This window comes from Condylura cristata, unplaced genomic scaffold (assembly GCF_000260355.1).
Source record: "Condylura cristata isolate star-nosed mole 26May11 unplaced genomic scaffold, ConCri1.0 scaffold00036, whole genome shotgun sequence".
NCBI classification, from domain to species: domain Eukaryota; kingdom Metazoa; phylum Chordata; class Mammalia; order Eulipotyphla; family Talpidae; genus Condylura; species Condylura cristata.
Window position 1 is genome coordinate 3,545,157 of NW_004567137.1, and position 27,617 is coordinate 3,572,773.

General features: G+C 42.0%; 1 protein-coding gene across 1 annotated transcript in view; it reads left to right on the forward strand.

Annotated features, from left to right (window-relative positions):
* ITPR2 (inositol 1,4,5-trisphosphate receptor, type 2) overlaps nucleotides 1–27,617 on the forward strand; it is a 450,179-nt gene that overhangs the window by 387,552 nt on the left and 35,010 nt on the right. Inside the window, exons 53-55 of the mRNA XM_004693199.2 lie at nucleotides 152–282; nucleotides 1,280–1,445; nucleotides 11,827–11,987. Coding sequence (XP_004693256.1) covers nucleotides 152–282; nucleotides 1,280–1,445; nucleotides 11,827–11,987 — 458 coding nt within the window. The remainder of the gene's footprint in view (nucleotides 1–151; nucleotides 283–1,279; nucleotides 1,446–11,826; nucleotides 11,988–27,617) is intronic.

Consider the following 27,617-nt stretch of genomic DNA (forward strand, 5'->3'; position numbering starts at 1 on the left):
ACTCAGTCATGTGCTATCATCTCCAAAATTGATGACATGTGACTTCAAAAAAATCTCATCATGCACACTGACAAATAGATCTTTGGAAGTACCTAGGAGAGTACTTTTAAATGTGCATTTGTGGCACTGTTTAATCTTTGTGTTCTTATAGCAGATGGAGAGTATGAAGATGGCATCGAGAGGACCTGTGACACCCTCCTCATGTGCATTGTCACGGTCCTGAACCAGGGCCTAAGGAACGGGGGCGGTGTGGGCGACGTGCTGAGGCGGCCATCAAAAGATGTAAGCTGGAGAAGTATTTTTTCAAGACACACTTGACCAGTCTTTCAACCTTTCTTTATAGCTTGTGAAAAAGGGCTTTGGCTTTCAGGGTGCTATGGTGTGTCATTTGCTTTCAAAGTAATAACAGTCACTATTAACACCAATTAATTATGCAGATTATACTGACATATAACAAATATACTTAATACCTATGCAAGTTAGTATGATGATGGAATATTTTCAAGATTGAGCTGTGCGTTGTATTCCATCCACAAAATTGTGGCTCCCAACCTGAGGAATTGACTGTTATATAATAACAGAAGTGGGCTGCTGCTTGATTATCAGATTCCTCAGCCAAGGTGAGTGAGCCCTTTGCTTCCCTTTGTAAAGTTTGAACACCGCCTAACAGCATTTCATATGTTAAAATGACAAAGCTGAGAAGTTTCCTATTAATTACAAGTTCTTGAATGCCAGACTTAAAAAATAATATATCACATTCTCAACTCACCCACTGTTTCCTTCCCTGCAAACCAGCTGGACATACATGTTTTAATACTGTTGGTCATATGGAGATGAGCTTGAGCTTTGTACTTGACCTTATTGGGCCAAGAACACCTGTTTCAGAAAATGACCAATCATAGCCCTTCTCAGCTGCCTAATTGCTGGCTTTTGGAATTGGCATTTGTCCACTTCTTGTGCAGCTTCTGGGAGAGGGACCCACTGCGCCAAGATTGAGTTAGAGGTATGATGTGAGAAGATGACTGTTAATAAAACATGGCAGGGGAGAGGTAGAGCTGTCCAAGAGAAGGGGAAGGAAAGGGCTCTTGGTGGGTTGGGAAGCTGTTTTCACAAATGTAAAATAAAGTGGGTCTTTTTTTCTCTCCAATTTGTAGTAGTATATTTATATGTATTTAGCAACTGTTGTTGACTATTCTGTATGCTGGACAATATACTAAACTAACTTGCCCTTAAAATGTGTATGTGTGTATATATTTACATCTTTTAATTTTTATTTCAGGAGCCCTTATTTGCTGCCCGAGTGGTGTATGACCTTCTGTTTTACTTCATTGTTATCATTATCGTTCTCAACTTGATTTTTGGTGTTATCATTGATACTTTTGCTGATCTCAGAAGTGAAAAACAGAAAAAAGAAGAAATTCTAAAGACAACTTGCTTCATCTGTGGTAAGTGTTCTCAGATACTAAGACAATACATGAAGAAATTGCCTGGGAGGGAGGGGCTAGAGGGGTTTTTATTTTTCATGCTTTGTGAAAAATTATTTCAAAATGAAAGCCGGATAAAATTCAGATTCTGTAACCAAACACCGGGCTGCGTCCTGAAATTGACAGAAAAATGACCTCCCAAAAGGTATTAGTTCTGCAGTGTTTATGGTCCTCTAACTTTGAAATGTGTTCTAAAGTGCCAACAGGTTGTACCAGCTAGCAGATTTTTGTTGTTAATAATCGTTGGGGAGACTGTTTAAGTGTCAGGACACAGCTTCACCTCCAAACAACCGTGTTCACATTGTACCCACCCCCAGCCAATAGTTCCCTCTACCCCACAACCTCTTCCCCTCTGGAACTGCCATTCTGCACAAATGAGTAAAATGTTACAGTATGTCTTCTGACTTAGCATCATCCCTCAGGGTTCATCCATGTTGTCACATATGGCAGTATTCAATTTTTAAAAAAATAGCTGAGTAGCATTCCAGTGTGCATATACCACATCATCTTTATCTAATCTTCTGCCAGAGGGCACTAAGATGTTTCCATAACATGGCTATTGCTTCTCAGGTTAGTATTTCTATGTTCTTCAGCTAGATCTTCAAAAGTAGAATTGCTGGATCTTGTGATACTTGTATTTTTAACTTTTTGAAGAAACAGCAGGCTGTTTTCTATAGTCGTTACACCAGTTTACACTCCCACCTACAATGCATAGTATTCCTTTTCTCTGCATCCTCCTAATACTATTTTTCTTTAGGATAGTAACCATTCTAACAGGTATGAGGTGAAGTGTCATTGTGTTTTCAATCAACCCTAGTGGCAAGCAATGAAGAATATTGTTTCATGTGTCTGTTGGACATCTGAATGCCTTCTTTGATGAAATGCCTGTTAGATTTTCTGCCTATTTTTTTTAAACAGGTAGTTTTTACAAGTTCACTGTGTGTTTTGATGTTAACCCCTTGTCTGATAAAAATACATTCTCCCTTTCAGTTGCTTCCTTTTCATTCAGTTGTTTTCTTTTGCTCTGCAGAAAGATTTTTTTATACAGTGTAGCCCCATTGTTTACATTCTCTTTTGTTAAGGAGCTTATCAGTATGTTTTCTTGTATTTTATGGTTGTGGAACTTATATTCAATCCATTCCAATTTAATTTGTGATGTAGCATAAGAATCTCATTTCATTCTTTGTGTGTGACTGTTCAGTTGTTCTAGCACCATTCATTGACAGTTTCCTCCATTTATATTCTTGTTTCATAAGTTCTCTGTCTATATGTATATTTGTTTATTTCTCCCATTCTTTCCCATTGATCTGTGTATCTATTTTTATTCTAATACCATTCTCTATAGTCTAGTTTGAAGTCAAGGAGCATGATATCTCCATTTTTGTGTTTTTCTCAGGCTTCTTTTGGTTATTCAGGTTCTTTTTGATTCCTTACAAATTTCAGGACTTTTTGTTGTTCTTGTGAAGAATGCCCTTGGGATCTTGTTGGGGATTACATTAAATTGGTTATATTGCTTTAGGAAAATGGTCATTTTAACAATGCTAACCTCCCCACTGCCACAGGGCAGCTAACACTGGAGGCGTGGTGGCTGCTCTGCCCACCCAGGGGCTCCAGGATCTGTTTCTAAGGGGCACACAGAGGCATCATTTTCTGGACTTTTCCCCTGATTTATTCTAACAGTGTCTGTTTACAACTGGATCAGATTTTAAAAGAGCTTTATATATGGAAATCATAGCACACTGGAATGTTGTTACAGACTCAAGATTGTTTTGTGGGAGAAATCCCTGCACAGACTCTTAGAGGGGAAAGTATGTATCATTTTGAAAGGAATATGAAATCCATTGCTACCTATCTTAGCTCTAGTGTGGTTTTATAGTTGTTTTTAACAGGATGAGTCTACGGACATGGTCCACCCTCCTCCAAAAACCCCTAGTTGTCCCTCAATTGTGTGTCTGTTTTGTGGACTACACCCATGCAGCTGTAGTGTCTGGCAGCACAGGGTGTGACTGGCAGCCCAGCCAGTACATTGGTGGGGCTTGGCGGGGGCCCTGGTCCACAATGTGCTGTGTGAGCAGGGCTGTGGGCTCAGCCTGAGCCTTTACCAGCATGGCTGGGCTGCTCCTTGTTCCTAGGAGTAGATGCCCTGGGAGCTCTCAGCTGGCTTGACTACTTCAGAGAACGGGAATGGTACCCTCGTCAGGGGTTTGCCTTCAGGGTCCGGGAGTAGAGAGGGTGGGTTCCAAGATAGTGCCAACCAGTGCTGATAACAGCAAGGCTGGCAAGATGGCACCTGTGGGTGATTCTGACCTACGGGTCTTGTGTTTCTTGGGCCAATGCTGCAAGGATATATCTGGGATTCCTGCATCTGTGGGCTGTTCAGGTGAGTGTTGCTGTGTCATTCTAAAGGGAGGTAGTACGGAAAACACCATTGTTACCTGCATCTGGAAAACATTTTAAAACACTATTGATTAAATGACAGTGATTTTTACTGACAGTGATTTTTACTGTCTTGTTAGTTATGAAGGCACAGATAATGTTTCAGAGTCCTAAGTTTATCCCCACTGACAATACCATGGGTTCGAGTCTGAACTCCTATCTGCTGTGACTTGGTCACATGTCCTCTTCGTTTATCGCCACATTCTCCTCTCAGCATTAGTGTGCTCAGACCCGCCCTGCCACCTCTCTGCAGACCTCGGTGCTCGCTGGCTTGAGTAGTCACCCTAAAATCCATCCCTGTGCTTCTGTGTTGGGCTGAAGAAAGTGGGCAGAGTGTTCGCTAGCACCCTGCCAACCCCATTCCTTCCGTAGGTCTTTATTCACTTGTCTCGTTCCCTTCAGTGGATGCGCCAAATCTTTCCATCTCTCCCCCTCCACGGTAACTTGTGATGATGAGCACTAGCCCAAGGAGACAGGAATTCTTGCTGCTTTGCGTGTTCTGCTAGCTGCTGTGTTAAGGGAAACAGCAGGAAAGTTTATACAGACTGTGAAACCCTTGGGGGCTCCGCAGGGGGCGAACAACAGTGTCAGAAAAGGTTTCCTAGAAGAGATGGTGTCTAAGCTGGGTGGAAACAGGAGTTGGCTATTTCAGAGATCTCAGGAGAGGGGGGTGTGGGGGTGGGATAATGCAGTGTGTCTCCAGTTACTAGCTCCTGCTTGCTGAGCAGGGCCTGAAGAAGAGGACAACCAGATCACATGCGGCCTTGGAGATAACATGCTGGCCTTAGAGGAGAATGGGCTGTTAACGAAATATTAGTTCAGGGTACAATTTTTGTCTTGGAGCAGTGTGGGGTGTTTCTTACCAAGTGGCAGGACTGGAGGTTTGGGGTTACTGACAAGGTCTCACATTAAGGATGCCCTTCCTTGCCCTAAGAAGGTCAGTTGGAGGTACTCAGATTGCTCAGGCTCCACTGCCAGGTCCTGCCCTTTTCCTAAGTCCTGATTTCAGTGCGGAGTTCCTTCTCCCCACCCTCCTCTTCCACAAGTTATTAACGAGATATGCAAAAAGAACTCCAGTCTCTCTCCAACTTTGTCCATTTAGACAAATTACCATTTTTTTTAATTTATATTTTACACCTTTTTCTTTTTACAGTATTTTCTCAGGTGTAGTCCGCATAGAATTCCTGCCACCAGCTCACTTGTGCTCTTCCCTCTGTCACTGTTACCCCGTTTCCCCCCCCATCCCTTATTTGGTTCCCCTATATTCCTCGTAAGTGAAACCATCCAATATTTTTCTTACTATTTATCTTTTTTAATTGTGAATGATATTCTGTTATGTCTATCAAACCACTCGAGATGTGGGAGACTTACTGCTAAACCCAGTGCATCCTGCCTTCCTTACCTAGTGAGTGGTACCCTCTGTGTCTCCAGTTCTCTGCACTGGGAACCCTCTTGAGCATCTTCCTGTTCCTGGGGCAGTTAACCACGTGGTAGTGAGTCCTCTCCACATCCCACTTCTTCCCATGTTTTCCCACAGCTTGTTCTTTGAGGCCACCTTGACTAACACCCCCAAGGTGACCTGCTCCTAGACTAATTTTCCTACTTTGAATTCATCATTCCCTCACCCAAAGGCTCTAAATAGAATTTTAGAGTGATAAACTTGCAGTACTAACTGTCTTGACCGAGTGGGGCCTTTCTTTTCATTTGTATCTTTTCATCCACTGTTCTGCCACTTACCACTCAGTTCTAGTCCATCTGCGTTACTCTTCCTCAAGACTCCATGTTCTCATGGTGTTTCCATTGGGAAGCAACAGTCCTCAGCCACTGAGCTCCTGTCCCTCCTCAGGAACCCAGAGCTGAGGCCACAGTTTGGGGAAGCCTGCACTACCATCACTAACCAGAAGTGCATCACACTTACCTGTAACTCGGGGCGTGCTTTCGTGCTTGTTCTCCTTCGCTGGATGCTCTGCTATGTCCTATTGTAGACAGACAGTGTGCACAGGAATTTTATGATCAAGGAGACATAGGTGTATACTGGTTTCACTTCTCTGTGATCTCAGTCAAATGTCCTTTCATCTTGAAGATGGGTACAGGGAGAGCGTGAGATGACATACACCAAAATCCCCAGCTCCATACTTAACTCAGAGTAGGCCCTTAATAACAGGCTCATTTTTCTTTGAGAGATGCAGATTCATGTCTTACCTATTTCTATTAGGAGTCACCTCCAAGTTGACTCTGTCTCTGTACTTTTGTGGCTTGTAACCTATAAGACAAAGAAGTCAAGTAAACTTATACATTCCGTACACAAACACCTGTGGGACTAATTCTTTGTTATTTCAAAATTTTCCTTGAGGCAGGTGCTTTTGCTGTGGCATTGACAAGCTTTCCAGGGTGTAGGCCAATGTCAGGAAGCACAAGTCTCCCAGAAGCTCAAATTTATTAAAATATTTGAGGCCAGTTATGTAATCTGAGTAAATTTTAAAGCTGTTTTCCAATAACAGTGTTGTGAAGTAGAAGAAATTTAGTGTGAGCACTTAACATAGAAACTTTAAGAATTAAGACCTCAGTTGCATGAAGGGTTCTCTACTCTCTGCCCCCAAGAGACCATTGTTAGAAATATGTGCCTCCATGCCTGGCATTGCATACCGCACATAGTATCTGATACATAGTAGACATAAGCGCTATCACAAGAGAGATTTAAACAGTTTGGGCTAGCTTGGAGTTGTATTCATAAGTTATGAAGTAATTGTGATTGATGTAGAAATGGTCCTTGGAAGAGCGAGGTATTGTTTAATCCATAGAGATACAGTGTCAAATGAGTGTGAAGACAAAGAAGAGTGTCCACCCAGGGAGAGGACTGCCCAGAAGTGTGCTGAGTGCCACCCTCCTAATGACAGAGGAGGCAGGGTTGGTGAGGGCACCATGAGCACATGGGCCATCCTAGCCTTGAAGACAGCAGCCAGATGTTGCAAGTTAGGTCTCAGCCAACAGTGACCAGTGTTCCAGAAGGCAGTCAGGAGAGGGTGGTGACGAGTAGAAGCAGTAAGCACAGAAACAAGCTCACATTAATTATTAATGTTCAATAACCAGAGGCTGAATAGCATCAACCGGGTCTGGACAAAATAGCAAACCAGGGAAAGGATTTGATGTTAGGGCCAGATTTCTATCGCCAGTATCGTCAGTGTGTTTGAATAAAAGGTTGTGGTGGGAGAGGAAGGCTCTGTGCACTAACCTGATCTTAAGTGAGTATCTTAAGACAGGATGCTGCAGTGAGCAGAAGTAGTCAAACGTACAGCCCTCATGAGAGCTTTCTTCCCTAGTGACACAGAATCAAATGGTAACAGGGGCTCTGGAGAAAAACAAAGTAGAAATGAGGGGTGGGGAGGTGCGGTGGGAGGGTACCCTTCACTGTGCTCATACGATGTGGGGAAGAACATGAATAGTCGTCGTCTTTTTCTGAAGTCTGTGTTGAGCAGTTTCTCCCTTAGTCACCTCCTCCAGTGCCCTGGCTCCCACTGTGCATTCTGTGTCACTTCAGCTAGTATATTTATTTCTTGACCTCTTTGGAATTTCCAGTTTCTTACCTAACACCCCAACCTCGGTGGTTCCGTGGACATCTTAAATTCAGCACCTTCCAAATCAAATATAACTTTCCTCCAAAAGTTCTACCTTCTCTTACTGTAATAATACTGTCATAAACTCCACCATTCAAGGAAGAAAATTCAGTCATGTATGAGTCCTCCAAATTCTGTGCATGCCTTCCAATTGGAAGACATGCCCGCATCAATTTTCATTCCAGAATTCACCTTCAGTCTCTTACTGATTTATTCCATTATTCTGTCAACTTCAGTTTTCCACATGCTGAACCTACCAGGTGCCAATAATACAGAATAAGTCTAACAGTGAATGGGTAGAACCAGGCATATTTTCCCTGCAGGCTGGGCACAGTGAGGGTCAGCACACTGAGTTGTGTCCGTGGGAGTGAGCGGCAGCTGTGCCTGAGCATGGTCTTGAAGATGGAATCCTGTAAAGAACAAGAGATTGGGTGGGGTACAGAATTTCCTCTGGTGTGTCTCGGGACCAGTGAGTTCAGCCACCCCGGGGAAGGCACACAGAGCAGATGGCTGGGGTGCACAGGGCTACCAGGGACCCCAGGAACAGAGGTGAAAGGGGAGGTCTTGAGAAGTGGTTTTTTATGACTTCAACATGCCAGAAGCTATGCAGTAGAAGTAGAGCCGCAGGTGAGAAGAAAGGTCAGTAGGAAACGGAGGTGAGAAATCATGGGCATGGAAGGGTTGAAGCCCCAGGGACAAGCAGGAGGAGCAAGGGATGAGGGAAGTCACCCCCTCCCCTGTTCACAGCCTTCTCCACTGCCTGCACCTCCCTGGCCTCCCCCTAAATCCTGCCCCACATCTCTCTCTTTACTTAAAGCTCAGTTCTGAATATGGTGGGTTCCTCTCAAAAGCCTTTGGATAAAGCACCAGCCCCTCAGCATTGCCTTCACAGCTCTTCTGGTTTCGGCCGGAGGGCCTGTGCATCATCACTGTGAGTGTCCCTATGACCATACCAGAGGCTTCCATACACCCCCAGTCAATCATCAACTTTCGTCTCTAGCTCCAGGAGACCATTTTCTCTGCCAAGAAAGCAAAAGAACTTGATTTTAGAATCAAACTTTATTGAAATACTGGTTCATTTTCTTACCAATTAGAGGTGACAACTTGACTTGAGCAGTTAATTAAATCCTTCTGAATAGGTCTCCGTACCTGATAAAAGGTCAGACTGGATCTTTAGAATTATCAGCATATAATAGGTGCTCAATAAAAATTAAGTACTTTTTATTACCATCCATCTCTTTTCCACTCACCACAACCATATCTCAGGATCAGTTAACAATTTAAACCTCTTTGATTTCTTTCAGAATGTGCCTACTCGGAGTTCATTCTAACCTGTGCTCTCTGCTTCCTTGGCAGTTTATACCACCTCAGAATATAACACAAGTTACCTGTTTTCTCTACCACATTATGGGTGAATTGATAGTAGACATTATTTTTATAGCCTTCTATACCTTGCAATTCGTAGGAAATTGCTTGAATTGATTTCTGGGGAAATCTACTTTAACATTTTCTTTCTTTTTTTGGTAATAGCTCTGTTGAGATATAAATTACATACTTTACAGCTAACTCTCCCCTTTAAAGTGTACGGTCCAGTGGGTTTTAGTATGCTCACTATGGTGCACCCGTCATCACAACCAATTTTGGAACATTTTCATTGCCTGCCAAAGAAGCCTCGAACTCTAGTAAACAGCCTACCAGCCCCAGCCTTCTGCCCTCTTCAGCTCTACACAGCCACTCATCTACTTTCTGCCCCTGCAGATTTGTTTTTACTGGACATTTCCTATAAATGGGATCCTAGTATGTGGCCTTCTGTGCGGTGTCTTGCATATCTAGCAGTGAAATTGCTAGGTCACGTGGAAGCGGATTTTAGCTTTTAGAAGAACTGCCCAACTGTTTTCTAAATCAGCTGTATTAGTTTTACATCTTCGCTGGAGCATATGAACGTTCACTTTACCCACACCATCACCAGCACTTGTTGCTGTCTGGTTTCATTATAGCCGTGCTAGTCCAGTATTTTATTACAAAAATATTCTTTCCTCATTCATTCTTACTTGAGTATCTTACTCAGTGCCAGCTATATCCTAGACACCATTTTGAGCTACGAGGCCCAGCAGTGAAAGGCAAGTATGTCTACCCAGCCATGCAGTAAGCCATACACAGTATGCGTCATTCTAGGTAAAATGACCTCCTTTCCCCTGCTGGCTAGCAAACAGACTCTTTCTTGCAGTCCTTTTTGCCTCAAATTTATAGTCCAGTTATAACAGTGTCATGTGGCTCCTTCCAGTCTGCTGGGGGGGAGGGGTGCAGCACCAGAATGGTGACAGGGAGTGCCCTCAAGAGACACAGCTGTTAGGATTAAATAGGTTGAGCAAATTGAGTTACACAGAGGCAGCAAGCTTTGAGCTGAAACTTAAAGGTGAGGAGTTATTCAAGAGATACCAGAGAAGGGGATGTGGAGAGCAGAGGAAGCCACCAACCCAAAGGCCCTGAAACCAGGGCTGTGTGTGTGAGGGCCAGAAAGGAAGCCTGTGCAGCCGGAAGTGTTGGCAGCGAAGAGAGGGTCCGACCACCCAGAGCCTGGTGAGTAGCTCCCTGGAGCCTACTTTCACCCAGCTCCACAGTGTAGCTGAAATTCCAGTTCAGTGGGCCTCCCCACTGACGAGGTGCACCCCTATTTTATTTGGCACCCCTACTCACCAGACATTGCAGTGATGTTGAGCTTACTCTGAGGGTATGGTGAACCACTGCAGGGTTTGGAACACAGGAGATGCCATCGTTCTTAAGTTTTTCAAGGATTAATCTGGTTTGTGTTTTGGGAACAGGCCACCAAGGAGGAGCATGGGACAGGAGCCGAGAGGCTGATAGAGCAATCCAGATGAGAGGCAGTAACACTCAGGGTGGTGGCAGTAGAGGAGAGTTGTTGCTGTTAAGAGTCCAGGAATTTCAACTTAGGCTGGATCGGAGGAGAGGGAGGCTCAGGAATGGCTTGCTTTGGCTTGAACCACTGGAAGAACAGAGTGCCCATGGAATGGAAAGAGGAAGACTGTGGGTGGAGCAAGCTAGTGGAAGAAGACTAGATTTATTTGGGGTGTGCTGAGCTGATGATAGGTCAACCAGGATGAGGCATAACCCTCAGCCAACGAAGTCTCAGGTTACTTTCCATTAAAATAGTCAGTGATAGCATTTTTAAAATGACCCTTTCATTCAGGCCAGAGTTTTCCCTACTGTGCTTTGTATCTTATTATTTAAAGGGTCATCTGTAAGACCCTGATACAGACCTGATTGGCAGAATTGTTTTGGTTTTTCTTAGTGTGCTTAGAAGAGCAGTCAGGGTTGGAATTCTGTTTCCTGGTTTCTTCTCCAGTATCTGAGCTGCAAAACCAGACCAGACTGAACAGCCCATTTTCTTGGCAGTCTGACTCATTTTCCATCATTGTTTTCCTTCATCTATCTCCATCCATTTCCTTTCATTCACTCCTCAGCCTTTGAGAGAAAAGAGTCTGACTACTCGAACCCTTTCTTCAGTGTCCTTCCAGGGGCTGAAAATGTGCCCTGGAAAGCAAGCAAACTGACCTCTCCTCCCAATGCCTGTCCCCTGTCCCCCGCAAGCTACAGGTCCTGGGTTCCCAGCCCTGGTTGGGGCCAGTGGTTCCGAAGAGGAACTCACAGCTGCCTTCCCTCTTTTTACCCATGTTCCTGGAGAGATGACTTATTTTTTCTGTCTTGATTAGCAAGTTTATGTATTCTTGCACAATCATTGTGATTTTTCTTTCTTAGACTTGTAGTTCATTTTAACATAATGATTGGGATATGGCTCTTTTAAATTATATGGAAATGTTACATCTCCAATAGACAAAAACTGTTGCCTTTTTTACCTTGTGCACCATGTTTTAAATCCTAGTGTTTTTTGTTTTAAGATTTACTTATTTATGCATACAGAACTGGGATACAGGCCAGAAGTACAGGGGTAGTGAGAGGATTCACCATAGCCAGAGAGGGGAGCAGAACAGACAGATCAACAAAGTACACTGCTGAGGGGAACACCATGAGGCTCACCTCCTAGGCGGGTATCAAACTTGCCAAAGCAGCCAGGGCCAGCTACGCAGCGCTGCACTTTAACCCACTGCACCACAAGGGAGGACCTTAAATCCTAGTGTTTTAATGGCACATGCTTCCAGAAAGCATTTCTCTTCCCACAGTGACTGCATTTTGTTGGGATGCTTTACAAGTGATGCCTTACAAGTGCTGGTGAAGCAACAAGCTGCATCTTCAGTGCTTCCTATGTTTTGCAGGACTCGAAAGGGACAAGTTCGACAATAAAACTGTTTCATTTGAGGAGCACATCAAGTCAGAACACAACATGTGGCACTATCTGTACTTCCTTGTCCTGGTGAAGGTCAAAGACCCGACTGAGTACACTGGACCTGAAAGCTACGTGGCTCAGATGATTGTGGTGAGTGGCCACAGCGGGGGGTTCGCGGGCCTGTTGTGTGTTGTCCACCCCCGCGTTCTCCTCCCTGGTGTGCGGGGGAATTGGCAATTCCCAGCAGCCCTTTAGTTCACGTGTAGACAGGACTGGAGCACCTGTCCCTTGTCGCCCCTGCCCGATTTCTCGGAGACAAACCCAGGCCACGTTGACATGTGAGGTGCTGCCACTGAAGGCAGCTGCCCTGTGGCTCCTCCGTCCTGCTTCTCACCCTTTGACCTCACACATCCTGTCAATTGGGCACTGACCCATCGGCAAAAACAAACGGGAGCTTCCCACACAGAAATGCCCTGAGTTTCAGATTCCAGAGTTTAAGAAATTAAATTGTGTCTGGGAAGAATATAATGCCCCACCTCGTGGAGAGCTTTCGGCCAGACTTAGCGCAGCTGTGATGCCTTTGCTTGGATTCCCGAAGGTCAGTCGCCTTGCACAGAGGGCATCCTTGTCCATAGTCTGACATTCCTTCTATTTCACAGAAGATTAAAACTCACTTACTTCAGGACAGTCAAAATTACAACTTTACTCTCACATGATACACCACGAGGGAGTATCATGCTCCCACGAGACAGCATTTCATTTACATTCTTATAATAAACAGAGCCATGTATTGGACTCTTTTCTCAAAAACTCATCCTACAAAACTACTAACTACTTGAGAATGAGACCTTAGAGGACTCGAGACCCCTCCCTGCAAGGCTTACATAATACCAGGTCAGCTCCTGTGCCCAGGAGCTGGGCGGCCCCGTGTGCTGCCTGTCCTTCCCTTCAGCGTGACTCAGAGGGCAGGAGGTTCAATGGGGAGCAGCATGGTAATGCGTTACTAATGTAGTAGTTTACCTTACAGGACACTATATGCCCATCAGAGAGCTGCACTAGTAAATCGAATTTTTGTAGTTATTTTTCATGTTTCCTTTCGTATTGACTTACCACCTAGTTTATTTTCTCTACATTCTTCATTTAATGTGGAGCAGGATCTTTTCATGTTCCTTTTCTGCCCTTTGCTTTTCTGCCTTCTCACCCTTTGTAATTAGGAAGAATGATAATCACTTTAAGAAAGTGAATTTATTATTTATACATGCTTGATCTCATGATGCTCAGAGCCCATTGCTGTGAAATAGTTTCTGCTTTCCATGGGGAAAACATTGAAGCATGACATTTAAACACTTTATCAGAGTTCCTTTTGTCAATTTCTTGGATTCTCATAATGTCCTTAGATTAAGGTTTCAGGGACGATACTGAAGAGTCTGATACACATCTCTGCTAAGGCAATCTGCGGAGGCTTCGATGCATGGAGGGAGTGTGTGTGTGTGAGAGAGAGAGCAGTGGCAAGATAGCAAGACAGTGTAGAATTTGTACAGACAGTGCCTCTGCTGGATAAGAGCAATTTCTGTAAAAGGCACAGTCTGAAAATGCAGACACTGAGTGAATAGCTCATTGCCCACTTTCATTGACATAGTACACATATAAGGAAGTGCTGAAAGAGGGGACAAGAAAAGTTAGGTTGGACTTTTAAGTAACCAGTGTCTGTGTTTGGATGTTATTTCATTAAAAATGGAAAGTCACTGAAGGTTTTAACTAAAGGAATATTGTGACTGAGGACAGTAGGCACCGGTGTTGTGGCTGGTTTGAAGAAGGGAAAGATGAAGACAAGGGTAATGTTTGGCAAGTGATTAGGGTTGGGGAATATGGGTGGCAGTGGGGGAGGGGTAAGATGCCAAGATGATCCAAAGATACCTCTCATTCACATGGAGAATGTGGTGTATTGGTTTTAGAAAATCTCTTTTTGGGGGATGAAATACTGGTCAGAGAAGAACACTTGTTGATTCTTTAGTGAGATTGGAAGCAGAGTCATAGAGTAGGAGGGATATTGTGTGACAGCAGAGTGAGCTTTAAGAGCCAAAAGTATCTGGGATCAACCTTGGCTCCATCGCTAATTCGCTGTGTGATCTTAGAAGGTTAATTGAGCCTATCTGAGCCTCTACCTCTTCATCTAAAATGCTGCATAACTCACAGATTGACAGATCTAGAAAACAAAAGGCAAAATGGCACTAGCAAGTCCTCAGGATAAAGACAAAACCCAAGGATAGGCTGTTTTCAAAAATCTCACTTTATGAACTCTAATGACCTAACATGAGGGAAAGGAAAATGGCACTTCATGCCAATGGAAGACTTTTAAAGGCAGAGGCCACTATAATTACATTAGATTAAATAGTGTTCCAGCCAGAAAGGTAACAAGGGACAAAGATAGGCATTATATAATGACAGAGGGATCAATACAATGGGAAGACATAAGATGTAGTAATATATGTGCACTCAAACACATGAGCAAATGTTAAAAGAAATAAATAGAGACACTATACTACTTAAAGTAGTTTACTCCCCACTCACAGCAATTCACAGACCACCTAGGCAGAAAGTCAACAAGGAAACAGTGCCCTAAGGACAAATTAGATGAGATGAATGTAGTACCACCCTGGAACAACAGGATACACATTCTTTTCAAGTGTGCGGGAAGGATAGACTGTATATTGGAATACAAAACAAGTCTCAATTTATGAAGGCTGAAATCATATCAAACATCATTTTGGATCTCAGAGGCATAAAATATGAAACTAAACATCAGCCAAAGTGGAAAGAGGAGGAAGCCACATAAACAAATATGCTACTGAACAACTAACTATTGGGTCAAAAGGAAATCAAAGGTGAAATTTTAAAAATACTGAGAGAGAAATGAGAATGAAGAAAATAACTTGTCAGAACCCATAGAACACAACCAAAAAAAAAAATAGGAGGAAAGACTGTTTCAATTCAAAAAACAGTAGAATTACAAATGAATACATGAAAGAGATTAAAAAAAAAAGTTCAAGAAACCAAGAACTGGTTCTTTGGGGGAAAGAAAAGTATAAAACTTTGAGCCAGGCTCACAAAAAAAGAAAACATTAAATAAAAGCAGAAACATAGCCAGAGAAATTAGAAAACTACAGAAATACAAAAGATCACAAGAATATTATGAACAACTACATGGTAACAAATTCTCAAAGGAAATGAACAAATTCTTAGAAACCTACACTATTCTGAAAAGGAATCAAGAAAAAATAGAAAATGTGAACAGATATATCATAAGTAACAAAATGGAAACAGTAATCAAAAGTCTTCCCCCAAACAAAAGCTCAACTACTGAATTAATATCTTTCTCAAGTTTTTCCAAAAAAAAAAAACAGAAAAAGTGGAAAAAACACATCCTATAAAGCCAGCCTTAGCTCCATTCTGAAATCAGACCAGGGCCTTACCAAAAAGAAAGAGAAAAAGAAAAAGCTAAGGGTGAAATCTGATGAATATAGAAGCAAAAATTTAACAATACATTAAAAAAATCATATACCATGATCAAGTGGGATTTATTCCAGGGGTGCAAGGATGACTCGACATATGCAAATTAGGCAATAAGAAATGCCAAATCAACCAGAAGTACAGAAGTCATAGTCATTTTAACAGATGCAGAAAAAGCATTTGATGTCCTTCTGTGATATCATTAAGGCCACATGTTATGTAACAATCCATGTCCAATATCATACTCAATGATGAAAAGCAAGAATTATTTCCTCTGAAATCAAGAACAAGAAAGGAATGTCAACTCAATTCATTATTCAAAGTGGTATTAAAATAATCAGACAAGACAAAGATTTTTAAAAGGCATCCAAATTATTTATTGCAAATGACTATTTGCCTACAGAAAGACAAGAATGGAGCAGAAAGAACACACAGGAAAACAATCTCATTTACAGTCACTTCAAAAGGAATTTAATGCCTTGGAGTACATTTAACCACAAGTGAAAGACCTGCACACAGAAAACTATGAAACATGGTAAAATAAAGACTCAAAAAGATGGAAATGATTGGGTGGGGAAAATTCACATCTTTAAACTATTATTTAAAGCAGTGTACATATGCAGTATAATCCCTGTCAACATCCCAATGACATTCTGTACAACTATGCAACAAAAATCATGAAACGTATGCAGAATCACCGAGGACCCTGAGTCACACACAACTGAATATTACACTTCCAACTATGCTATCAAGTAACAGAAATGAAAACAACATGTAACTGGAATAGAAAGTCACATAGATTAATGGAATACAAGTGAGAAATCAACCTACATATGGACAACTAATTGTAACAAAGGAGCCAAGAAGGCACAATGGAACAACAACAACAAAAATCTCTTCGACAAATGTAGTGGGAAAACTGGACAGCCACAAGCAAAAGAATGAAACTAGACTACTATGTAACACTATACATAAAAATAATTCAAATGGATGTAAGCCCTGAAACAACAAAGTACACAGAGTAAGTGATAAAGTGGGCTTTCAGTGTTGAACTTAATGTAGCATTTACACATGCTGATTTTTTAATGATGTACACCTGAATCTTACATAGTATCACAATAATAAAAATAAATGAAACTACATCAAATTAAACAGCTTCTTCACTGTAAATGAGACCATTATTAGTATTGAAAAGGCAGCCTCCTAAGTGGGAGAAGACATTTGCAACAATATATCAATGAAGGAGTTAATATCCAAATTGTGTAATGAATTCATGCAACTTGGCAACATACTACCCAATTTTAAAATGGGCATAGGATCCAAATAGATACTTCAGCAAAGACAGGGATAGCCATCTGACATAGGAGATGTTCTTCACCACTTAGCATCAGCAAAGTGCAAATCCAAACCACAAAGATACACTAACACCTATTAAAATTTTCTCAAAAAGCCAAGAAACCAGTATGGAGAGGCTGTATAGACAAAGGAAAGTGATGTACTGTTGGAAGGAAAGAAAATTGGAGCAGCCATCATGGATCATTATGTAGACATTCCCCAAAACATAGAACTACTGTTTGATCCAGCAACCCCACCTTTAGCTATTTATCTGATGAATATGAAATTTTTCTTGAATTATAAATGGCTATGTTTATTGCATTACTTTTCACATAGCCAGATTTGGAGCAACATAAGTGCCCAGTGATGAATGATTAGATAAAGATGTGGTTTAATACACAATGAAATACTACTCAACTATAAAAAAAAAAGTGAAATTCTGCTATTTGCAACCACATAGATGGAACAGAAGGGGATTGCTAAGATAAGTTATAAGGAGAGCGACAACTACTGTATAATTCCATTCATTTGGAATATAAAAAACAAAGTCAACAACAACAAAAAATCCAAACGAACTTGAAATTTTAACAACAGAATAGTGGCTTCTCGAGGTAGGGAGGATGAGCAGGTGGGTAGAGCATGTCGAGTGGGTGAACTGAATGTGGTAGATGGTAGCCAGGTCTTTCGTGTGAGTATAATGTGGCTTATACAGTTGCTGAGGTGTAGAGTTGTATGTATTACCTCAAGAGAAAAAGAATGAAATAGGAAGAGAGAGGAGGAAGGAAAAAACTATTTGATACAAAAAAAAAAAAGCAGAAGAAACAGATTAAGCAAAACCTTGAAGTTTTGTAGTAAGGAAATCACCAAGTGTCCAGACTACTGAAAACAGGCTGGCCTGTCTAACTTTAACTGTAAACACAGCATTTTCCAGGCACTTGTACTTGAGTTTGTATGTGTCCCACGTACTCACCACCATTCTGCCCGGCCTGAGGGATGAAGTGTTCATTCCTTATCTCTGCACAAAAAGCCACCTTCGTGTCCACGCAGTTCAGAAACGTCCCAGAAAACAGGCACTGTCCTGATTTCCATGACTAGGACACGACAGCGAGATACTAAACTTAGGACTGGTGTAAACAAAGGGGCATCTTACTCACTTACTGAAATTAGCTTTTTTGGGAAAACATCTAAAAATCTACCTGTTGACCCCAATTCAGAACATCTGTTACTCCCAGCTTAGTGAAGCTCCTGTACGTGTAATCACAATCCTCCAGGGGAGAGCGCAGAGCAGATAGAAGTGCTTCTGCATCTACATTCTGACTATTTCTTTCTCCATCTCAAAGGGAGGAAGTTTCCCAGACATCTCTGTTCTAGTTTTACTCTAAGTCCTTCCAAACAAGTCCAGTTCGCAAGTTGACTTAGGGCCTTGTTTATCGATAGGGCTTTGGAAGAGCTTTTAAATTCTTAATAGATGTAGCATTTATGCTGAAGGGTTATGCCAAAGAACATGAGGAAATTCCTCCTTTCATAAGATAATGCATCTGAAGTCTGCTGTACCTGTTAAGTAAATCTTATTTGTGCCTTGGGCCCATAGAAATCGGCCCCTGCCTTTTGGTGACATGGGAAGACAAGGATAAAGCGAGTGTGGGGGCTATTGCTTCCCTTTTTCTATTTTTGTCACCTCAATGCTTCATCTTTATCTTTTTATCATGTGAATAAAGATTATACCAGTATGTATTAAAGCATACTTTGTAAATACGCTAATAGATCACTTCTAGGGATTTGAATCATAGCAAATGTATTTATATCTCTACGTGCCTCAAGTTGCAAGATCAAAACTCTCAACTATTAACAGAAATGTAAAATACTCTTACTCCTACCTTCAAACCCTAAGTCATGCTGTGTAAATATCCAGTGTCTGAGAACACTGAATTAACTGACACAGAGCATCTTCCAGGGAGCTGTTAGAGCATATGTGAACAGAGCAAGGTATTTGCAGTTATGTTTTCTCCTGGCAAGTAAACCCTTGTTTTCAATAAGAGAGCTGATATGTTGAAGTAGTATTTGTTGGGAACAGAAAGCAAGAAGGGAGAGAGAAGGAGGTGGGATAGTAAAGGTAATGACAGGGAAGCTAATAAACTAGAGGCGAGGCGAGGCGAGGCGAGGCGAGGCGAGGCGAGGCGAGGCGAGGCGAGGCCGCGGGCTTTGCCAAGCCTTTGGTTTCTCCTGGTGCTCACAAGATGATGATTGAGGGGGACCAAGCAAAATAGAAATCGTCAGAAAAACAATCCAAGCTTTTAGATGATTCACTAACAGCTGGGGAGACACTTTCAAGACTTCATTTTTAGTTTTCTGGGATAGCTGGGAGCCCTTGGGTATATTTATGACTTAATGTGATGAACAGTGGGATGGGCCCCAGGTGCCATGCGAGTGGGCTCTGTGACCTCCCCACATATCCTAGTGGTTCTGGGATCCAGCCCAGACCCTGGCTGCACCCTTCCCTGACCAAGGTCTTTAGGGGACTATTTCTTTACTTCACTCTTCCACTTATTTAAGTGAATACTGGTTTCAAGACAACATGGTGATACCAGCTTGAAAAATTTAGCTCATGTTATTTATTAACATAGTGATTGTCTTGATGGAGAAATAACTAAGCTGCATAAAGGTCATGCCAAGAATCCAGCAGCTCTTGGGTTGGATGGCAGCAGCAGTAGGTACTATCTGCAATATAAACTTAAAGCCCTTTGACAAACACTGAGTGCCTCCTGCATGCTAGTGGGTAGGCTGTGAGTTTGATATTGAAGGATACACAAGAAATAGTCTCTTCCCTTGGGAAGCTTAAAGGGTTATTGAAGGAGTGATCGACAACTGAATGGTTTCTTCTTATTCCTATGGTAGAGGAATGTACTTCTAGAAAGCACACTAAAACAGCTGCAGGAGTTGGGAACGAGAATTTCTCATTAGTCAGATGCCACTATTTTTCTCATTTAAACAGAGATGCAGCAGGAAGGGTTAAGGCGTGAGTCAAATAGAGTGCTGTGTTAGTGCCTGATCTGGGAGACAAGGCTGTGGAATCCTGATCTCTCTCCTGGCACTTCTCAAGCCCTGTCCCTTTCAGACACACAAAACCTCTGCTGAGCACTTTCCAGCAGACCTCACCCCAAGCATGAAGTCTGCCTTGCAGTACTCTAATATGATCTCAGAACCAGAGGGCTCATCCTTGTCCTCTAACGAAATAGAAATCATTGTGTTAGCTGCATCAGGAGGGCAGAGAACTGGGGATTTTCCGGATGTTGCTTTCTGTGTCTGGTGCTCAGAATGAATCCTGTGTGCTTGGGCCATATTTCCAAATGGTAAATGTTGGAGGGTGGAGATGTCTAGGCATACAAAAGAAGACTTATATGCACCCTTCTGCGTTGGCACCATTTGCCAACTTAATTTTGGCATTATTGTTATGTGTCATAATTATGAAATTACATATTCTATTATTTCTAGTTTATGCTAATTGTGTAATCGGACTTAATTAAGCCAATTATGTGACTGCTCAGTCTTTAAGATGCATTTCAAAGGCTTTGGAACTTAATGACACTTTTTTAAATGTTTGCATTCTGAGGCAAGCCAAGCTGGGGGAGGGGGAGTTCTGTACAATTATGGAATAAACGTGCATAATCAAGGAGAGATCATCTTTGCTTTCCTCAACCTAAGTGCAGACTTGTGTCTTCAGTTTCCAAGGGATCTTTTTTAGTTCCCAGCTCTGAATTTCACTATCGGTGTGAGATCTATCCTCTAAGCAGTTCTCATTTCCTCTTTGCTACTCATATGTAAGATCCATGCGTCACTGCATTTTTGTGAGTTTGTGAACATCTTTCTAATCCTCTTTTTAGTGTGTGAAATAGAGGTAGAAATGTGAACTACATCAAAGGTGTAACTGCATAGACTCACGTTTGCAGTGTTCAGGTTGTGAGACCTCAGCCGGAGCGAGGGCCTGGGACTGGGGAGGGGGCATGGAAATGACTTTCATGTATGCAGGTGGTACCGGCACCGACTCTGACCTGTCTTCACACACTGAACCTGCTGGCGTCATGGGGAATGTCCTCGGTGTTCCAGGAGGTCAAATACTTTTATTAGTTTTTCTAATCTGTGTTTAAAGAAGAAATTGAGCATGAAGAAATAACCTTGGGCATTCAATTCTGGAGTTGGATGGTTGAGGATTTCCATTTAAAAGGTTGGCTTCTTCACTTATCCCCACTGCACTTCCAAGTACCCAGTGCAGCGATGAACTTCTATATATGAGCACAGAATGAGCCAGTCAGCTCAGAATGGAACAGCTAAACGTGCACCCTGAGGCTCCCCGCTGAGCCAGGTGCCATCCTTGTGGTTGCTGGAAATGGGTGGGGTGGATGGGATGCCAGGGGTGCGGGTGGGGGACAGGCAGGGATCCAAGGGAAAGAACCTGGGTGCAGAAGGCTGTGGGGTTACAGGGGGAAGGGGGACTTGGAGGGCTTGGGACAGTGACTAATTTGGCAACTAGGAAGTACTGCAGTATTTTTAGCAACGAGTACAGCCGAAACTCTGTGTGCCAGCTAAATATTGGCCATGGATAGAATAACACTCTCCTTGCAGAGTTGCTATGCGGATTAAATAAAATCATGCGAACTGACAAAAGCAGGACTGACCCGATGACACTGGACACTGACTGCGCACACAAGGTGCTGTGCTAAGTATTTGAAGTGACCTCTTTTAAAGTCTGTAACAACCCAAGGAAGAACTGTTACTACTGTCCCCATCCTATGCATGGGAAAACTGAGGCTCAGAACTGGGAAGTTGCCCAACGCCACACGCCATTCCAAGGGGATGCTGTCTCAATGTTGCTCGAGCCACATGCAAGTGGTCGGTAAATATCCTGCAGCTATTCAGTATGGGGCATTGCAAAGCTAGCAGCAGGGACCCCATGAGAGTGGGTAGGCCTCTGTGCCCACTCAGTGCAATCCCATGCTCTGCAAACAGGTACTGTAAACATGCACAGGGCAGGGAGTGGACCTGGCCTAGATACAGGAAGTCAGCTGACACCCCTACAATAGCAGGAAGGTCTAAGAGGAATTCTAAAAAGGAAAATGGACCCCTTCAGAGCTAGCATCCTGCGAAGACTGGAAGTCTCAGCTTGAGTTGTTACAATTACAGGCAAGAAAGACAGGTTGGGTGGGGGGTGGGGAGCAGTGTTTCAACTTAATTTGACAAGTATTTTCTGGGGAGCATTAGGCAGGGGCACTGAGAAACAAAGTCAAATATTGTGACCGACCTCACTGAACCACAGTTTAATGGCCAGCTATATTCAGGAACTGTAGTGTGAAGCAGAACTGCGGTGGGAGAGATTAATAGACACAGCCACTGGAGAAATCTGAAAATAAACATGTTCTAACACACAGGCATCACACCCTTCATGAAAAGAAGGCAGGTTCAAGATGGAGGAACAGGAAGAATTCTACCACCACCTCCCACAGACACAACAAAGCTGTACCTAAATAGGGATGAACCTCTCCACAAGTAGACCTAAAATCCACACAAATAGAGCTGCCACCGCAGGTAACTGAGAGGTAGCACCAGATAGGAGAGACGGAGAGACACTGTCACTAAGGGGACTTCTATCCCCTCCAGGGGCAGAGAGTTAGATACAATCAGGAAGAGATCTCTCAGGTAGGGTCCAGAACCTAGGACCCCAACCTTACAATCCATAATACCAAAACCAAGCCCCTAGAAACCTGCACTGAGAGCCTGAGAGACTTGAGCACAGGAGTAACAAGGGAAAGGAAGACCAAGAACCAGACTGTAAAATGGCCACATGCACTGGTTCTACCTGGGATGCAGCACACTCAATACACCAACCGATGGGTGGAGGAGTCCCAGACACCATCCTGACAGCATTGGTCCAAGAAGCAGACACTTTAGGGATGAATCATGGGTGGTGCTTTTCTCAGCCTGGCTACTACCAGCAATAATGGGCACCCTCCAAATAGCCCACCTGAGAATAAACCCTGACAAGAACTCCACTCATGTCTACAAAGTAGCCCCAGTTACCTAAGAGCTAAGTGGCTTTAATCAAGACACTCCATCCTTAAAATAAGCCAGCCCAGTCTCTGCCAGCTGCACCTCCTTGCTAGCTGCACCTCCCTACCAGAGAGTGTGCTACCTGCCCTCCACCCCGCCTCCCCCGACAACCAGCTAACGGACCAGGCCATCAGCAGCCTCTGTGGCCTACCTACCCCGTTGCCAGTACCATGGACAGGCCCCTGCTACCAGTCCCACATGCCATCACTACAGGTACCTAGTTGTGTCAGAGCATCTCTCAAAGCCAAGTCTATGGCAGTAGCAGGTGTTATGGCTGCCATTGCCTAACTAATTTATTTACTACTGACAAAGCGGCCTAGCCACCATGTAACGGATCATACTTCACACCCAGCAAGCAAACGAGATGCATTCTAGTGAGCACATCCCACCAACTAGAAAAGGAGTGTGCCACAAGAGCATGTGTCACAGCTCCGTCCACCTGCACTTAGTGCTGTACATTGTCACTGGGAGTGGGGACAGCCTATTGCCAAAGCCGCAAACAGAGTACCACCCAGTTCGCACAAAGTCAAGGGCAGCAGCCAGGACCAACACACCACCGCTTGACCAGCTGACAGCTCTGCCCACTGCACAACAGAAAATGGGTAAGGTATACCAAGGGGACACACGCTGAGCAACTAGCTTGATATCCAGTAGGGCTGTACTGTAGACTCCACATGACATCGCCTGTCTAAGAACAAACCCTCAAGACTAGGATAGGTAACAGAATTGTCTAAAATATGGATGCAAGTACAGAGAATCAAGCAAAATGGGGAAGTAGATGAACATGCTCCAAACAAGAGCAGGGGGTGAAGGGGATGAGTCCAGAAAATGGAGATGGACAAACTCCTTGATGAAGAATTCAAAGTAATGGTTACAAAGATTCTCACCAATCTCGGGAGGGATAAAAATAAGTGAATTGGAAAAGTTAAGGGACTCAGGCAGAAGTTGCAGAGCTGACTACAACAATGGAGCCAGAAAATGCAACAGCGGGATCCACAATAGTCTGGATGAAGCAGAGGAGTGAGCTGGCAGCCCAGCAATGTAACCCTAAAAGACCTCTAGTTCAACATCAAGTGGAAATACTGCACCTGTTATACAGGTCCCAGAGGGAGGAGAGAGAAAAAATGTTTGAGGAAACAAGCATTGTAAACACCCCAAATCTGGGGGAGGAAGCATTCAGTATAGGAAGTTTAATTTCCAAATAGAGGTACCCAAAGATACCCATGCCAATAGACATCCTCACCAAAATGGTAAAAATTAACCAAAAAAAAGGGGGGGTCTTAAAAACAGAAAGAAAGTAATAGTGTTTAATATACAAGTGAAACCAATCAGCTATTAGCAAGCTTTTCAGAAATCTTTCAGGCCAGATGAGTGTCATGACATACTTAAAGTGCTGACAGATAAAAATGTTCAACTGAGTTGAATATTGAATAAAAAATTTCAATGCTGAGCAAAGTTGTCATTCAGATTTAAAGAAGAAAATAAGAGCATTCTAGACAAATAAAAGCTAATGAAATTCATCACCTCTAAACAGGTACTGCAAAAAATGTTAAAGGGACTTCCATAAATGGAAGAGAAAAGCCTCTAATTAAAAGCAAGAAACTTAGGGAAGAGAGAAAGCTCACTGGAAAAGATAAATTCACAGAAAAAGTAGTTGACCAGTCACCTATAGAACAACAGTCAAACATCAAATAATAGTATAGGCTGCACAATTAAGTCAAGCAAATTACAACATAAATATGTAATGCAAAATATAAAAAATACCTCAGGGAGAACAAAAATGCATTGGAACGTGTTGAAATACAAATAGTTAACAACTCAAAATGAAAGAGTATATGCACAAAATCTTATATCTAAACCTCAAAATAACTATAAGGTCAAAACTTGCAGTAAGAACATAAAAGAAAATGAAAAAGGACCTAAATACAACATTAAAAGCATCAAATCTCAGGGGAAAGAGGGAAAGAAAGGAACAGAGAAGAACTATAAAAAGAACCAGAAATCGACTAGCAAAGTGACTACACACACACACACAAAAACATATCTTATATAATAATCTTTATACATATGCAATCAAGACACAATTAAATTCTGCTTATCAGAACCTCGTTTTGTAGATAAGGACATGCAGACTGAAAGGGATGTTAAAAATATTCCATGCAAATGAGGTTGAAAGGAAAATGAATGCAATTATTTCAGATCAGACAAAACAGACTTGAAAGCAGATTATAATAATAAATTAAGAATGACATTAAGTAATGATCGAGGGTTACATTTATAAGAAAGATATAATGGTCATTAATATACACTAAACATAGGGGTAACAAAATATATTAAACATCTACTTAATTAAAAAGAAAAAATTACAGCAATATAAGAATAGTAAGGGATTTTAACACCCAATGGATAGCTGAAAATCATCAAGAAAGTATAAGTATGAAATGACAAATTACACCAGATGACATATGGATACACGCTAATCATTGTATCGAAAAGTAGTAGAATACACATCTTTTCACTGTACATGGAGCATTCTCAAGGATAGATCACATGTTGCAATATAAAGCAACTCTTAATAAATGAGAGAAATGCAAATCAAGTATCCTTTCCCATCACAGTGGTATAAAATTAAAAAGTAAAAGAGCTGGACAAACTAGAGAGATCAACTAGCATGCTACTGAACAGCTATTGGGTCCTCAAAGAAATCAAAGGGAAAAGCAAAATATATGTGGAGACAAATGAAAATGAAATCACTGCATACCAAAATCTTTCAAATACAGCAAAAGTGGTAATGAGAGGTAAGCATATAGGAGTACTGGCTTACCTCAAGAAGCAACAACAACAAAAAAATCACAAGTAAACTACCTCAAGAAGCAACAACAGCAACAAAAAAAATCACAAGTAAACTAATCAAGCTTAAAGGAACTAGGCAAAGAAGAACACAAAGTCCATTAGTGGATTTCTCCACGGGCTCCGTAGAGGGCATCTGGCCTCCATCCAGGCCACGATCCACCCACGTGGCGGCTAAGCCCCAGGCCCTACCTTGTGTTGAAGTGCACCATGACCCTGCTGTATGCCTTCTCCACTGTCATCTTCTTCATCATCAGCTTCTTAGGAAGTAACCAAAAAAGATAATCGAAGATGTCAAGGAAACAAGGAGCTATTAAAAAACAACAACAAAAAAAAAATGACAAACCGCTGGCTAGACTGAGGAAAGGAAAGATTCAAAATCTGAAATGATAACACAAAGGTCATTACTGACTACTACAAGCATTTATACCCAACAAACTGGATGACCGGCAAGAAATTCGTAAATTCCTACTATTCTACAAATTCCCAAGATTCAATAATGAATTAACTAAAAATATGGACAGTTCACAACTATAGAAATTGAAATAGTAATCAAAATGCCTCAGCAAACAAAGCCCAGGAGCAGGAGGTGTCATGAAGTCTACCAAAGATGATCTAATACTCATTCTTCTCAAATTCTCCAAAAATATCAAAGAGGAAGGAACACTTCCTAATTCCATGTATGAGGGCACTATTACTATGGTATGAAATTCAGACGTCTACAATCCAGTATTGCTGATGAAAATAGATGCAAAAATCCTCAACAAAATAACCATAAATCAAATTAAGTTGTGCATTGAGACGATCATACAACTTGATCAATTGGAAGTTATTACTAGGGATGTAAGCATGGTTTAACATATGCAAATCCTTTAAGGTGATATATCACATCAACAAAAGGAGAAAAATCATGATTGTCTCAATAGAAGCACAAGCCTCTACTAATAAGATTCAGCATGCCATGCAGTTATGATCTAACAAATTGGGTATAAAAGTAATAATCTCAATATAATGAAAAGTGTATTTTACAGATTCATACCTAACATACTTAATGGTGAAAAACTAGATTTTTACCCCCCAAGTCAGGAATAAGACAAAGATATCCACTTGTAACACTATTGCTTAACATGATATTGGAAGTCCTGGTCAGATCACTAGACAAGAAAATAAAGAAGAGGTACTCAGATTAGAAAGGAAGAAGTAAAAGTGTCACTATATGCACGTGACATGATATACACAGAAAACCCTGAAGACTCCATTAAAAAACTTAGCAAATATGGGCCTTCCCTGGTGGCGTGGCTGGTTAAAGCACTGCACTGAGAGGCTAAAGCCACTTCCGCATGAGTTCAATTCCCGCCTGCCCCGGAGGTGACCACCTAGTGCGGCAGAACTCTCTTGACCCACCCGCTGCTCCCCTCAGCAGTGTACTTAGTTGATCTGTCTTTTCTCTCCCCACTCTCTCTGTTGAATCCTCTCACTGCCCCCACACCTCTTGCCTGTACCCCAGTTTTGTATGCATAAATATATCTTTAAAAAAAACAGCAAATATTTATAGTGTAGCAGACTATAAAATCAACATAAAAATTGCTGCATTTCTGTATGCAAACAGTGAACTAGCAGAAAGTGAAAAAAACAACATTTATGATTATATTAAAAGAATAAAATGCCTAGAATAAATTAAAACAAAAGTGAATGACATGTACACTGAAAACTATGAGATACTGTTGAAAGAATTGAAAAAGAAATAGTCATATTCAGTATTGAGAAAATCAACATTTTAAAGTGGTCGTTCTGCCTAAAGCAGTATGTGCAATCCTTATTAGAACCCCAACGACATTCTTCACAGACTGACATAGAGCCCAAAAACCTAAAATTTATGGTACTACAGAAGATCCCAAATAGCCAAAATAATTCTGAGTAAAAAAAGAACAAAAATGGAAATGTTATGCTCTAACTTCAAGCTATACCAAAGCAATAGTAACC